This window comes from Theobroma umbraticum, unplaced genomic scaffold, assembly GCF_002168275.2.
Source record: "Theobroma umbraticum cultivar Fairchild unplaced genomic scaffold, ASM216827v3 scaffold_147.0, whole genome shotgun sequence".
NCBI lineage: Eukaryota > Viridiplantae > Streptophyta > Magnoliopsida > Malvales > Malvaceae > Theobroma > Theobroma umbraticum.
In genome coordinates, this window is record NW_018397259.1 from 2,178,244 (window position 1) to 2,192,342 (window position 14,099).

The 14,099-nt window shown below is 28.3% G+C and overlaps 1 protein-coding gene across 1 annotated transcript; it reads right to left on the reverse strand.

The window, feature by feature from the left end:
• Positions 1–1,937: 1,937 nt before the first annotated feature.
• LOC110415553 (uncharacterized) lies at positions 1,938–3,517 on the reverse strand. Its single transcript, XM_021427234.2, has 4 exons — positions 3,081–3,517; positions 2,868–2,923; positions 2,697–2,752; positions 1,938–2,575 (listed from the first exon to the last, which is right to left on the reverse strand). The coding sequence occupies exons 1-4, from the start codon at positions 3,223–3,225 to the stop codon at positions 2,140–2,142; spliced, it is 693 nt and encodes a 230-aa protein (XP_021282909.1). The 5' UTR covers positions 3,226–3,517; the 3' UTR covers positions 1,938–2,139.
• Positions 3,518–14,099: the final 10,582 nt, after the last annotated feature.

Genomic DNA, 14,099 nt, shown 5'->3' on the forward strand with positions numbered 1-14,099 from the left:
TTTGAAATTTTTAGATTTAGATCTAGGAATTTCGACGAAGATTTAAAGAAACGAATCTAATTAAAAGATAGATTGGCTTGAAAGGGTTTTGGAGGTGAATTTCTGTGAGATTTCAACACTGGTGAATGGCAACAAACAGTGGAGAGTGTGGCAGTCGATGATATCTTGGTGAAATAAAAAAAAATGTTTACAAGAGAGGGAGGAGGGAAACTCAAATATTTTGGCTTGGTCTTGGCTGTGGGCTTGCTTTGGTTGTTGGGTTGGTTAGTTTATTATCCAAGCCCGTTTTATTTAGATCTTTGGATTACTTAATTGTGGATTGTATTGGACAAGGTCCAATCCTATTTAATTTTTGTTCCATCTACTAAGCATGGCTTAAACTTTCAACTTACTTTATTTATGCTTTTTTTTTGTTATTTATTTTATTTTTAGTATTAATAAAAATACATAAAATAATAAAAATAAAATTTGTTTTAGGCAATATTAGGTTAAAATGAAATTTTTATCACCATAATTAGTAGAATAAAGCTATAAAAGTAAAAATAGTAAAGATTGTAATTATTTAAAATTAAATCTTTTAAATGGAATTTTTAAGGAAAGTTGTAAAGGGAAATTTTTTTTGAAATTTTCAAAGTAAAAATAATTATGGGACCTTACCATAAGGGTTGGGGGTAATGCCACATACTTTTACCAAAAAGGTTTATTTATAAATAATTAATAAAAACATAAATAAATAAATACTTTAGGTTTTGTAAGTATAATTTCATAATGAATGTTTAATATAAAATAAATGAAAGTCCTCCGATGATGGAATTTTGAGAATGTTATAAAGGACACTTTCTTAAAAAGTTTTAGGTGAAAAAATCTTTCTAAATTTTACCAAAAAGATTGGGGAATTTAGGAAGAATTTTCAATATTAAAGACATTTTATTTATAAAAATGAATTGGAGAAATAATTAAAGGAAATAAACTAGGATATTGAAATAAATTAATTTATTAAGGCTACAAAGAAAACACATAATTAATTAGGTATCATTTTGAATGGGCATTGTGAGGGTGCTAATTCGTTCCTCACATGTAATTGTGCTTCTGAGCCTACTCAGTTTCTTAGACTAGAACCTATTTTTTTAATGAACTTAAGTTAAGCCTAAACCCTCATTAAAAAAATAAATTTAATTAGGCAATCAATTGCACTTAAATAAAAAAATATTGATGATGACTCCTTTTATGTCAAATGGCTGAGTTTTAATATTTATGTATTATGACACAAAATGCAAAGGTGTCTTTAAAACAAAAAAATGCCTTGATGAAAGGATTATATTCTTGAGAAGAGATAATTGCAAGCTTATATAAAATACTTGCTGGTCAACTAATTTTGACACATCAAAATAAATAAGACAAGAGCAGAAAAAACCAAAAGAATGGAAGTGTTATATTCTGAAAAACATAAATACTTGAGTTTCCCATTATCTCTTAAAGGAATTCAAATTCCTTATAATGTAATTGCTGTAGAAAGTAAATTATAAGACCTTTTAACTTTATAAACCCTTAGATGTATCTAGTCGTTTATTCTAATAAAGTATAAAAACGAAGTTAGATATTGACTTTATTATATCTCTGAGACTATTCGCATAATTTTCTTTGTGCATACTAAGTGATTGAAGTTAAATAAATCTTAAAATATCGTCTATTGAAAAACTCATCTTGAAGTCAATTTTACTGATTCATTAAATTCCATCTAAACCTCATTTGTATAAACATAATTGCTTATGGCTACAATGATCCACCTTTAAAACATTTATGCTGATGCTAGATCTACAGGAAAATCAGTGACAAACAAATTTCTTAGAAATGACCTTGACAAAAGTTACTAGTATCCAATGCAGCAGGATTTTGAGATTTTGCAAAAGGAAACAGGAAACGTTTGCAATGAAAAGGATGAGAAATCTCAAGGATGAAATAAATTTATAGTTGACAAAATTGTATACAGGTATTTATCTCTGAGAATTTGTCACAAATCTGTCCAAGATTATCTGTTGATGAAAAAACATAAAAAATAATAACAATGCAACTAGGTCCTACTGTCACAAAACTTTTTAGTGCTTGTTCAATAACAATTCTCTATTTCCCCTGTTTGATTTACACTTGCTCTTTAGACTTCCTTTCTTTAACCACAAGCAGAGGCATCCTTTCTCCTTCTCTTACCCTCTCCTTCAATTCACCCAGAACACCATTCGGAGCCTTCTCTGGTGCCCCTTTTTTTGAACCTTTCCTTGCCATTTTCTTCAATTCAGCGCAGAATTCTGTTATCTGACTTAAAATTTCTCGTCCTGCTACTAAATTACGCGCGGAGAAGGTATTCTTTAAACCTCGCTTCTTATCAGACTTGGCTGAATTGTCTCTTAAATCATCCAACTGAGTTTTCTCCTCCATGGATGATTTCTTTGCCAATTTCTTATGCATAGTCTTGGCACTTAGAGGTGGAGTAGATAAGTTTGGGTTCCTGTTCTCATTGTCTTCATTTACATTTTCTGGAGATTTAGACCCTTTTTCTCCATTTTTAGCCTTCGCTTCTCTGCAACAAAGATGACTTACTAGTTAACTGTCAAAACAAATTAACATTCAAGTTTAAAATAAAAATCTTTGAATTCATTGTTGTTTCTAAATTTAGAAAATTGCTGCTGAAAACTTTATACCTGCGAGTTCTATCCCTGAAAGGAAGAATCTCAGATATAGTCATAGACCTTAGCAACTTCACCCGGCAAAAAGGAAAAACGAAAAGCAAATCAGGAAACTTCATCAATTGAAGCAGTGGATTAAAATGAAAAAGAAAAAGCCTCGTTTATATAATTTAAATGAAATGGAACCTTAGAGTAGTGCTTTGATTTAAGGTAATCTTCTGCACTCTTGGGATGCTTGCAGCCTGCGTGAATTACAAACAATTGTAAAGAAAACCAACTAACTTTCTTAGGCGAGATAGAAGCCCCGTGAAAAGAAACTTGCTATTCTCAAAACATTAAAATACGGGTTCATGAAATTTTCTTAGAAACCAAACAGAGTTCAAAGTCACTTGTATGTACCAGGCTTGCAGAACCAGGCTTCATCATCCATAGTTTCACATGGAGCAGAAAGATCAACCCATTTAGGCGCATTTATATTCTCGTATGTGTCATCTTCCTCGAATATCGATTCGATGTTGTTCCAGTCTATGCTTTCATGCTCCATTCTCCAACCCCAGAAGATCGAAAAGGAAAAAGACGAAAACAAAACCGAGTTAGAAACTGTAAAATAATATGCAAAGTTGATGTATAAAGAAATTGATGAGGAAAAACAAAAGAAATAAGAAGATCAAATAAGGTTTGGTCTGGTGCTTAAGACTCCTGAAGCTTGTAAACTTGTTGAAAATGAAGGTAGGAGAGAGGTTTCTAATGGAGGAATAGTGAAGAAAGAAAGAGCTGGTGTGAGTCTTGTGACTTTGTAACGTCAGGGAAGAAACAGTAAACCAGCTGGGGGGTTTTTTAAACTTCTTTTGACCGTTGGAAGCTAAGCTAAAGCTACTACTTTTATTTTCGTTTTAATTATTTATAATTTGCTAATTCACTTTTATATCATTTATTATAATTATCATTTTATATATCAATGGTAGAATTTTCAAATTATACAAGCAAGTTTGATAGTTTGCTAAGTGTCCGTTTAATAATTTATTTATTTATTAATTTTTATAACCTTCACTGTTGATTTATAAGATAATTTTCCTTGTTTATTGCTTAAACTTATTTCATTCCTAGTTTTCTTTATCCTAAATAGATTTGTAAGAAAGAATTCTATGCCTACTCATTATGCGAGTGAAAAATTGTAAAACTATATATATTATTTAGACAAATGTTATTAAAAAAAATGCTATAATTTTCTAAAAGCATAAAGAGAAGTAAGAGAAAAATGGGTAAAAAAAATAAAAGAGTCAATGTTGAGTGAGAAAATTCAATCAACAAAGGATTTCCAAAAATATTTCCAAAAACCAAGAAATACAAATAATTTTTTTCATTATTCTTTTAGTTGCAATGTGTTGTTGTATTTTCAAAATAAAAAGTTATGTCACATAGTATAACTATTGGATTATAAGTAAGTTTTTTATGTGAATAATTATGTCTCTTAGAAAAATGACATGCTAAAAAAATACATTTAAATCCAAAAGTTATGAGACAATTGAAAAATACCACAACACGATAATTTAGATATGAAAAGTTATCATTCATATTATAACCCGAAAGTTATAACTTATGAAATAAATGGTTATCCTTTCATAAGATGATTATTTGAAAGAAATGAGGGAGATAAAAACCAAAATGGGTGCATTTCATGACAAAAATAACATTATGTGAGGAAGGTATCGATACCTTCAAAGGAGGCATTGATACCTAATGCCCATAAAGCTTTTGAAGCACATTCTTTATAGCAAGTATCGACACCTTCAGAAAAAGTATCGATGCTTGAAACCTATAATGAAAAGTATCAATTGCTGAGCCCTAAGTATCAATATCTACTATCGTTTTACAAAATAAAAAGGGGTAAAACAATAATCTTATCCAAATTTGTCTCTTTTGATAGCTTTAGACCTTACTTCTCTTTGCTTGGCCAACCGTTTTACCTTATTTTCTCTAACTTCACAATTTCTTTCCTTTTTCTCTCAACTTTCAACTTCTTTTTCTTTCTTATTCTACAAAGTACCATTTTTCTACACCTTCAGCTTTGATTTTCCATATTTGAGTAGTGAAATGAAGTTTCAACACTTTAGCTTTGCTAATTTATGATTTTCATTTCTAACTTTCTTCCTTTAAAATAGACTTTTTATCTCTCTCTAAGGATGAGGCATTTCCACTTGTTTCTCTCTCTACAAGCTCACAAGATAAGGAAGATATGGATTTAACTGCTTATAGTATGGTTCACTTTGGGATAGTAGATTAAGGGTTGAAAGTTAGATTAAAATGAGATTAAGTTAGGGTTTACAGTAGCTTAGTTTCAAATTATGGGATTGATAGCTTAAAGTTGAGTTGATTATCAATGTTGAATGTTATAGGGTTGGTTGAAGCTCCAAGAATCAATTTGAAGTGAAGTGTTGGAGTGTAGATTGAGTGTTAGTAAAAGGGAGCATTTGAGGTGAGTTGCTATGGTGTTTTCAAAGTAATTTGATATGAGGTGTGTTATATCGTGTTTTCAAAGTAATTTGATATATGTAAAACATGTGTCAGTAATTTGATATATGTAAAACTTGTGTCTTTAAATGCTACTTTCTTGAATGATGATTTGATAAATTACATGTTACTAAGATGTTTGAAGTTAAAATCCAATGATTTAAATGAGTTTGGAGATATAAGTATACTATGTAAATATTTCAAGGTATATATGTAGTTTTATGCATGGTGGCAAGCACCTTCAAAATGTTTTTCTCCAAAATGAATTAGAATGGCATTATAGATATGGAAATGATAAATGATTAATTGAATGTGGAAAGGGATGATTAGGTGCCTACCCTTAAAATATTGAGGTTGAGTTAACTCATGTATATGGACATGGAAACGATGGCTTTGGGCTTATTTGATGTATATGAATATATGCGTACATGATGATAATGATGGAACTCTTATTATTGAAATGGCATAGGAATCTATTGAGTTCACCATAGTAAGGTGAAATGCATATGAATATGCATGGAATGTGATGTTGATAATTTGTTAATGTATGCTAGGATATGTGGTTGATAGTATGGAACATAATGTGTTCATGACAATGACAAAGGATAATGGTGATTAAGATTAAAGTCGATTATAAATGTTATTAATATGTTATTGGGTACACATTAATGTTGCCTACAAAGTAGGACGGAAATAGCACCTATTAATATTGCCTAAAAAGTGGGTTGGAAATACCACTCACTAATATTGCCCAAGTAGCGAGACATAAATACCACCACCTCATAGGTAGACTTGGCAATTCGTGATTTTGTGTTTTAATCGTGTCATATAAATATAGAGTATCAATAATTATATAGACTGTTATGTTAGGTGAGGGCTAATCATGCATCATATACAAATAAAAATACAGCGAAAATAAAATTAACAAATTGAATTAATCCTCATCCTCTTAGGATCTCTTTCATGCCAAATTGTATACAAAATTAAATTAATAAATAAAATATATGATCATATCACTTTACTTAAATAACAAAGGTTGATGAATCTTTTGTTAAACCATCAAACCAGTCTTCAAAAAGCTTAACCACCTTACCCCAGTTGTTGCAAATTAAAGTTGTCTAAAGAATCTTTGTGCAACCTCTAATGATAATCCACACTAAAGAATTAGAAAATCCTTCTTTAAGGATTGAGAGTGCTATGCCTTGACAATGTGCTAGTAAAGATGAGTTTCATAAACTCATAATCCACACCAAAATTTGAGGCTAAACAAACAAAAGAAATCAAGTGAATGAAAAGTTATTTTTCTTCGCACAAAGAACAACAAGGCAAAAAGAACTTCTAATGTGCCATTCTTCTAATTTTTCAGCAACTCTCTCTTATTTTGTTTGGAGAATATAGCAAGGTATTTATACCTTGGATTAATTTTAAACCCTAATTACAAAGCTATTTTGTAATTGTCAATTAATCAAATAATTTGATTAACCAATTTAATCAAGTTCTGAAGAAACCCAGTTAACTTTATTGTTTAATTCAATCAATTAGGTCTAATAGCTTAAATTAATAATTTAATTAATTAAACCTAACAACTTAATTAAACAATTTTAATCAATTAGGTTTAATGATTTAATTAAATAATTTAATTAATTAATTTAACACCTTATTGGTTGGAAGGAATAACCATTCCTTGGAATGGCCATTCAGGGAGATGAGGGAGTAGCCAATACCAAGGCCCGCTTGGTATTGGTTATTCTAAGAGACAAGAAATAGAGTAGAAAAAATTAGTGAACAAAAATGCCTTTCATTAATTTTAAGAATTATCATGCTATATAAAATGTAATTTATTCATTTTTTAAAATTTCTTTCTCTTTCTAGCCAACTACCTCTCTCAATCTATCACTAAATTAAAATGAATTTAAAATTAAAAAAAAAGAAGAAAAATTAAAATATATTTAAAATAAAAAGGTTTAAGTTTTAATTACAAATTATAAAAGGCAAAGAATAGTTCATAGTTCACTCTGTGCTCACCACATATTTAAAGAATGAACATATGGCATTTTTATTGTACATTTAAGTATAATGATGCAAATATGTGAATTTGAAATCTTAGTATATGGCATTTCAGCAACTAGAATCACATTTCTGGAGCTATAGCTTATGGATTTGGCCTCCATGTAGAAAATATAAGAGAAGCCAGTTACAAATGAGTTGATCCAAAGTTTGTAATGTTGACATCAAATAACAAGCACCTAGCAAAAGGCATTGTTTGGAAGATAGGGAAAAGACCTATGCTACAATCATATGTAATTGTTGGAAATTTTAAGAGTTTGCCAAAGGAATTGATACCTGAAGGAAGATTTTTAAGTCTTATTAATTAAGTCTTTAATAGTTCATTGTTGCACTAGCTGACAAAATAATTATAAATTATAAAAAGTTAATATTTTAAACTTAAAAATTAAATTAAAATTTTAATTATAAATTTTTTGCAAATTACCTAAATAAGTTCTTGAGCTATACCAAGAAAGTCAATTTAACTCCTATCTTTTTATTGCATCCAAGTAAGCCCCTGAACTCTTATTTTGGGTCAAATAAACCCTTCTCTCTAACCGTTGACAAACTTCCATTAATTAATTATACAGTCAATAATTTTTTATACTACATTATTTGCCATGTGGCATGTTGATGTGTCATCTTAATTACGTCAATGTCACATGACAAATAATATGGCATAAAAAAATTATTAACTAAGAATTGGGTTTTTCCCTTTTAACCTATCCAAATGTCCAAAAATTATTGATTAGGGATTTAAAACAAATAAAAAACTCTTAATTACTTCAAACTGATTACCATTGTTTCTTAAGTAATTACCAGCTTTTTAATTGAAACCATCCTTCCTAACAAAAAAAAATTAATCTAAATTTTCTAGTTCGATTGAAGCCATTGTTGCTTTATTAAAAGTCGGTGTAGAGAAATGCGAGAATACCCATAAACGATTTTAACAAGAGGATGTTTATAAGAGTTGGGAGGCACAAGTTTTACACCTAAGATGGATAATCATAATTAGTTTTCTTCACTTCTCATATCTTACAAATTTTTTATTATCCTTGTCTTTCTCTGCAAAAGTTTTCCATTTTCTTGTTGTCACCCAATAATCACTTTCAAAAAATCCCAAACACAACAATTTTAATTTAGCTATCCTCTTCTCAAAATTGTTTATGGGTATTTTAAATTTTTTTATACCAACTTTCAATAGAGCAACCATGTCTTCAATTGGCAAAGTTGGATTAGGATTTTTTTTCTGTTAAGAGATAACTTTGATTAAGAATATAGTAATTAGTTTTTTTTTTGTTTCAAAACCCTAACTAATAATTTTTAGGCATTTGGATGGGTTAAAAATGAAAAAACTCAATTCTTAATCAATAATTTTTTTATACCACATCGTCTGTCATGTGGAATTGACATTATCAAGATGACATGTCAATATGCCAAGTGTTGGGTGAGGACTGATCATGCATCAAATTCAAATAAAATGCAACTAAAATAAATTTTAAAAAAATTAAATTACGTCTTATCTTCCTAGGATTTCTTTCATGTCAAATTGAGTATAGAATTAAATTAAAAATAAAATATATATGATCATATCAAGTTTACCTAAATAACAAAGGTTGATGACTCCTTTGTTAAACCACCAAATCAGCCTTCAAAAAACTTAACCACCTTAGCCAGGTTGTTGCAAACCAAAGCTATCCAAGGAATCTTTGTGCAACCTTTAATGGTGATCTACACTAATGAATTTTGGGGTTATGAGTTTATGTGTGTTCAACCCTTGTGCAACCAAAGCAAAGATGAGTTTCATAAACTCATAATCCACACAAAAATTATGGGGTTAAACACACAAAAGAAATCAAATAAATGAAAAACTATTTTTCTTCCCACAAAGAGCGGCAAGGCAAAAGGAATTTTTAATGTACCTTTTTCTTAATTTTTCAACCATTTTCTCTCATTTTGTTTGAAGGCTATAGCAAGGTATTTAGTTTTTGGATTAATTTTAAACCCTAACTACAAATCTATTTTGTAATTGCCAATTAATCCAATAATTTGATTAAATAATTTAATTAAGTCCTTAAGAAGTCCAGTTAGCTTAATTGTTTAATTTAATCAATTAAGCCTAATAACTTAATTAAATAATTTAATTAATTAAGCTCAACAAATTAATTAAACAATTTTAATCAATTAGGCTGAATGACTTAATTAAACAATTTTAATCAACTAAACCCAATAACTTAATTAAACAATTTAATTAATTAGACCAAATGACTTAATTAAATAATTTAATTAATTAGGCACAACTTAATTAAACAATTTTAATCAAGTGCTTGAAAAGCTCATAACTTCTAGTTTAATTAAGTCCAACTTAATCACCTCACCCATTTTATTTTTAACATTCATTTTAGATGTGTGACCCATTAAGCTTCTAACATGTTGGCAATGAACTCAACATACAATTCTTAAGTTAAACTTAGAATTAGATAAATTTAAAATTTATCATTAATCAAGTTAACTACCTAAAGTTTATAGACTAAGATTGGGATCTAGCAATCATCATGGTCATCTAAATGTTAGAAGAGTCAAGATGGCTTGACTCAACCTTTCAGTGATAAGCTTTTTAGTGTAATTCATTCCCTCATCATATATATCAAAGATGATAAGAGTATGGTGCAGTGTCTACTCTTATTGATTTTCATATTCATTCTTAAAGTTTGATCATCAGTTTTATAAAGACTTATGAAACTCTTTTCATAATCTTTAACTCGCCTTAGACAAGGACTTCAATAAGTTAATATCAACCAAGAACAGTTAAGATATGTCCCCTAAATCACTTGGGGTGATGATTCCTATTTTGACCACTCATTTGCTTTCACATGCTTCATGCTAGGCCCAAAAGTATCCTGTTTTGGCATCCTTGGGTAGGAACCTGTAGGGATGAAATCAAAGCATAACACTCCACACATAAGGCAACCTTGTGTCTCAAGTTTAGAGAGTATTTATACAACTAACACATGAGAAATATTGCATAGACATTTGAGTGAAATACCAAATGCACTTTTCATGGCTGGTCAAGTTCAGTGAACTTGCTTTCCTAGGCAAGCACCTACATTTTAGTTTCAATTATCTCTATACTTCAACCTATGAAATCGGTTGCCTACTTATCAAGTAAGGAACGCAAAATGTACTAGTCTCTAGGTATCATTGATGTCCAATCTTAATGATATATTGACTAAAAACATTTAGAGAGTATACTTTGATGCATAAGGATCTCATAACTGCAACCCATTACAGTTCTCTTGCAAGGCATATTAATCTCATCAACTTTATCTAATTAGATTTATAACTTGTTATAATTAATGTAAGAAAAACCATTAATCATTCAACATAAATGATATTGTTGCATATTGAAATTAAACCTTAACCAATCCCAATTAACTGTAAGGCTCCTCTCAACACTACATGCCATAAAAAATTATTAATTGTAATGTTGACTAACCGAAGTTAGTCAATGATTTGGGAGTGAGCTTTATTTGACTCAAATAAGAGTTCAAGAACTTATTTGAATGCAATAAAAGGATAAGAGCTAAATTGACTTTCTAAGTATAGTTTGGGGACTTATTGCGTATTTATGCTAAATTTTGTATATTTTAATATTTTAAAAAAAGAATAAAATTAAATAAAGAAATTAATATTTTAAATGAAATATAAACTATTAATATTTGGAAATTAAAATAAATAATCATATTAAATTTAAATAATAATAATTTATTAATATTTTTAACAAATTATTAAAAAATAAATATTTTAATTTAAAAATTAAATATTATAATTAATGGTATTTTTGTCATTTATTACTTATTCCTTAATTATTTCTAAAACTATTCCTTCTAACCAAATATTAGAATAATTCATAATAGCAATTATTGTTATATTCAATTCCATGAACCAAACTACATTATTCATCTTTTATTCTATTCTTACAAAATGGCTATTCTATTCTCACTCTATTCATTCTGCAAATCAATATGACAGAAAAGCATTAGTAAAGTAAAAAATATTTCTTTAGATGTATTTTTACAAATAAAGTAAAAGATTTATTTATAGGGTAATAACCACTTAAATCCTAATCTTAATTTAATTTAATTTATATCTAAATTCATATATACATAATCAAATCTAAGTGGTCAAATTAAATTATACTTCTTATGTTTAACTTGTTGCGCTGTTTGACTTAGTTTAAACTTCTTAGGTCATTAATATAATAAACATTTATGCATATATTTATAATAATTTTAGAAATCTTTTAAAATTTTAATTTGTTGGTTAAATTTTTATATTCAAATTTTCAAAACAACGACCTGTAGATATAAATTCAAACTAACTATTAATATGTATTTTGAAATCAAAATAGAAGTACCTATGGATTAAGTTTGAATCCGTTGAGACAGACTTACATTTCATAAGTCAAGCCTTATTTTTGCATTAATATTTTGGAATTAAAATTAAACACTCCGAATGTAAAATGGAATCAATGAATGTAGGCCGTTGGGGTGGTTGAAATTAAAGAACCGAAAGCCGATTCCATTCTCCCATTCAAACCTTCAACCTGCATTAGGCAAAGATCCTCACCAACCAAAACAAGGAAACACAATTGAGTAACAAGAAGAAAAAGACAAGAAAAGATATCTAATAATCTGGCTGAATGCCTAGCTAACACACCTAACGTCCTGAATCCTGCTGGTGCAAGGCATCTCCACATCATTATTTTACATTTACTTCAGTCGTTAAAAGAAATGTACTTCAGTACTACTATAACATAGTCAAAATATCCCGTAGGTCTTTATATTATGGATTTTGTATCAATTTAATTTATTTATCTCAAAATTTGTTAATTTAATTTTATACAATCGAGTCTTTTTGTCTAATTTCGTTCAAATTGATTATGAGTGGTGCTGATGTGTCAAATAAAAATCTTTTTTAAGAAACAAATTTTTTTGAACCCAAAAAATATTTTTTTTTCTTTATGTCGTGTCATAAAAATTAAATTAAACAAAATTGTAAAGTACAAGAATTAAATTGAACAAAACTCTATGATATATGAACTAAATTGAATAAAATTTTATAATACATGAATTAAATTGGGTACTTTTACTAATTTTTGTTTAGTATTACATTTATATAAAAAATATACCTTTACACATTAGAGGTTTATTTTGGTAATTAAAAACCATTAACTTTTCATTTGTACAAAAAATTTACGAAGTAATTACACTACTTAATTATAAGATAATTAAGTTTAATTACAAAAGAAATTCATTTATAAGAGGAACTAATGGTTCACCTCCGCATCCGTATATAAAAATATTGAATCATAATTTTCAAGTATATATACAAAAGCAAAACTATGCATACCCCAAAATTTAGACTCCATTGAATTTGTCCATATAATTTGAAAATATGCATATGATTTGCTCATATACAGATGCCTAAGTAATCGGACTACAAGTAACACATGTAGATTCTTATTGAAACATATTATTTTGAACCACATTCTATAAGTTAACTCTCATATCCTATAAACTTTACTCTTCTTATCGTAAAATTAGAAACGTTAACTTGCCCTTCAAGTACAAAATGGGAATGTAACTTTTTGAAATACCAATTTTTTTTTTTTGCCTTAATGTTTGATAATACAGTGTGAAGTCCAAGAGGAAAATGACAACCTAAAATAATTTATGGATTTAGGCAGGGCCAGATCATTGTTCGCTAAGTCGTCCCTTCTAATTAAATGCCACCAAATTCTTCAAATCCTACACGCTAGTGTAGATCTAACTTGCCCTAGACCTAACTTGCAGACCACTATCGTCATGTTGAGATTGTCTGTTTGGGTTGAAGAAACTTGTTAGAAGGATTAGGCATGACGAGGTTGGCCACTTTTTCAAGTTTAATCGTTGTACTCAATTAATCTTTTTTTTAACTAATTAATCGTGGCACACAAACGGTAATAATACCATTTACGAAAATTTTGATGAGCTCATATAAATGTATTTAATTCTTTAAAGACTGTGTGATAGTTTTCTTTTGTGTTAATCCTCCATTTCGTACTAAATAACTTTAAAGTCATATGGATTTTCTGAAATTTATTTTGACAAAAGTATTATCAAATTTTGAAATATTAAGTTATTTCAAGCAGGCTTTAAGATTATATTTTAACTTATAAAACTCGATGATTTTAGTTTTATTTTGCATTTATTTATGTTTAAATTTCTTTTTAAATAGTTAATAGTAATTTAATGCATCATAATAATTATTATCAATGAACTATTATTCAATAGTAACAAAGGGGTCTAAAAACTTTCAGATTTTAGGTTAAACTCTCACTGTGTATAATTTTCTAATTAGTTTTATGCATTTATGTTGATGTGACACAAATGCTGTCATCACTCTTACATTTTATTGGTACTTAAGTGGTACCAAATTTTCAAAAAAAAAAAAAGAAAGATAAATGTAAAGGATGTCAATGATGTGGCAATTGCGTGACATTTTGATTTGAAGTCATTCAATTGACTGAGGGTTAATTTAAAAGAAGAAAAAACAGGTTAAATTTTTGAAAAGTAAGTAGAAATATAATTTTTGTGTCATAACAAATATATCTACTTATTTTTTATGTTATTACATAGGATTTTATCTCACAAGTTAAATTTAATTTTTTAATTCAAGAGTGGAATCTAAAAAATCGATGTTAAAATTAATGAGATAAAAGAGAATTATTTATCATGAAATAATCTGAATTTAATGGACTTTTTTGTATTTTACAAAAGAAAAAAAAATTCTAACTTCACATTCGTGTGTTATGCTAGT

What these genes read in the sequence shown, in the direction of transcription:
- LOC110415553 (XM_021427234.2), bottom strand. Translation starts at nt 3,225, where the DNA reads ATGGAGCATGAAAGCATAGACTGGAACAACATCGAATCGATATTCGAG. An exon ending in AGCCTGGTTCTGCAAGCCTG is followed by an intron (nt 2,924 to 3,080) that starts GTACATACAAGT and finishes TAATTCACGCAG; the next exon opens with GCTGCAAGCATCCCAAGAGT. An exon ending in AATCAAAGCACTACTCTAAG is followed by an intron (nt 2,753 to 2,867) that starts GTTCCATTTCAT and finishes TGCCGGGTGAAG; the next exon opens with TTGCTAAGGTCTATGACTAT.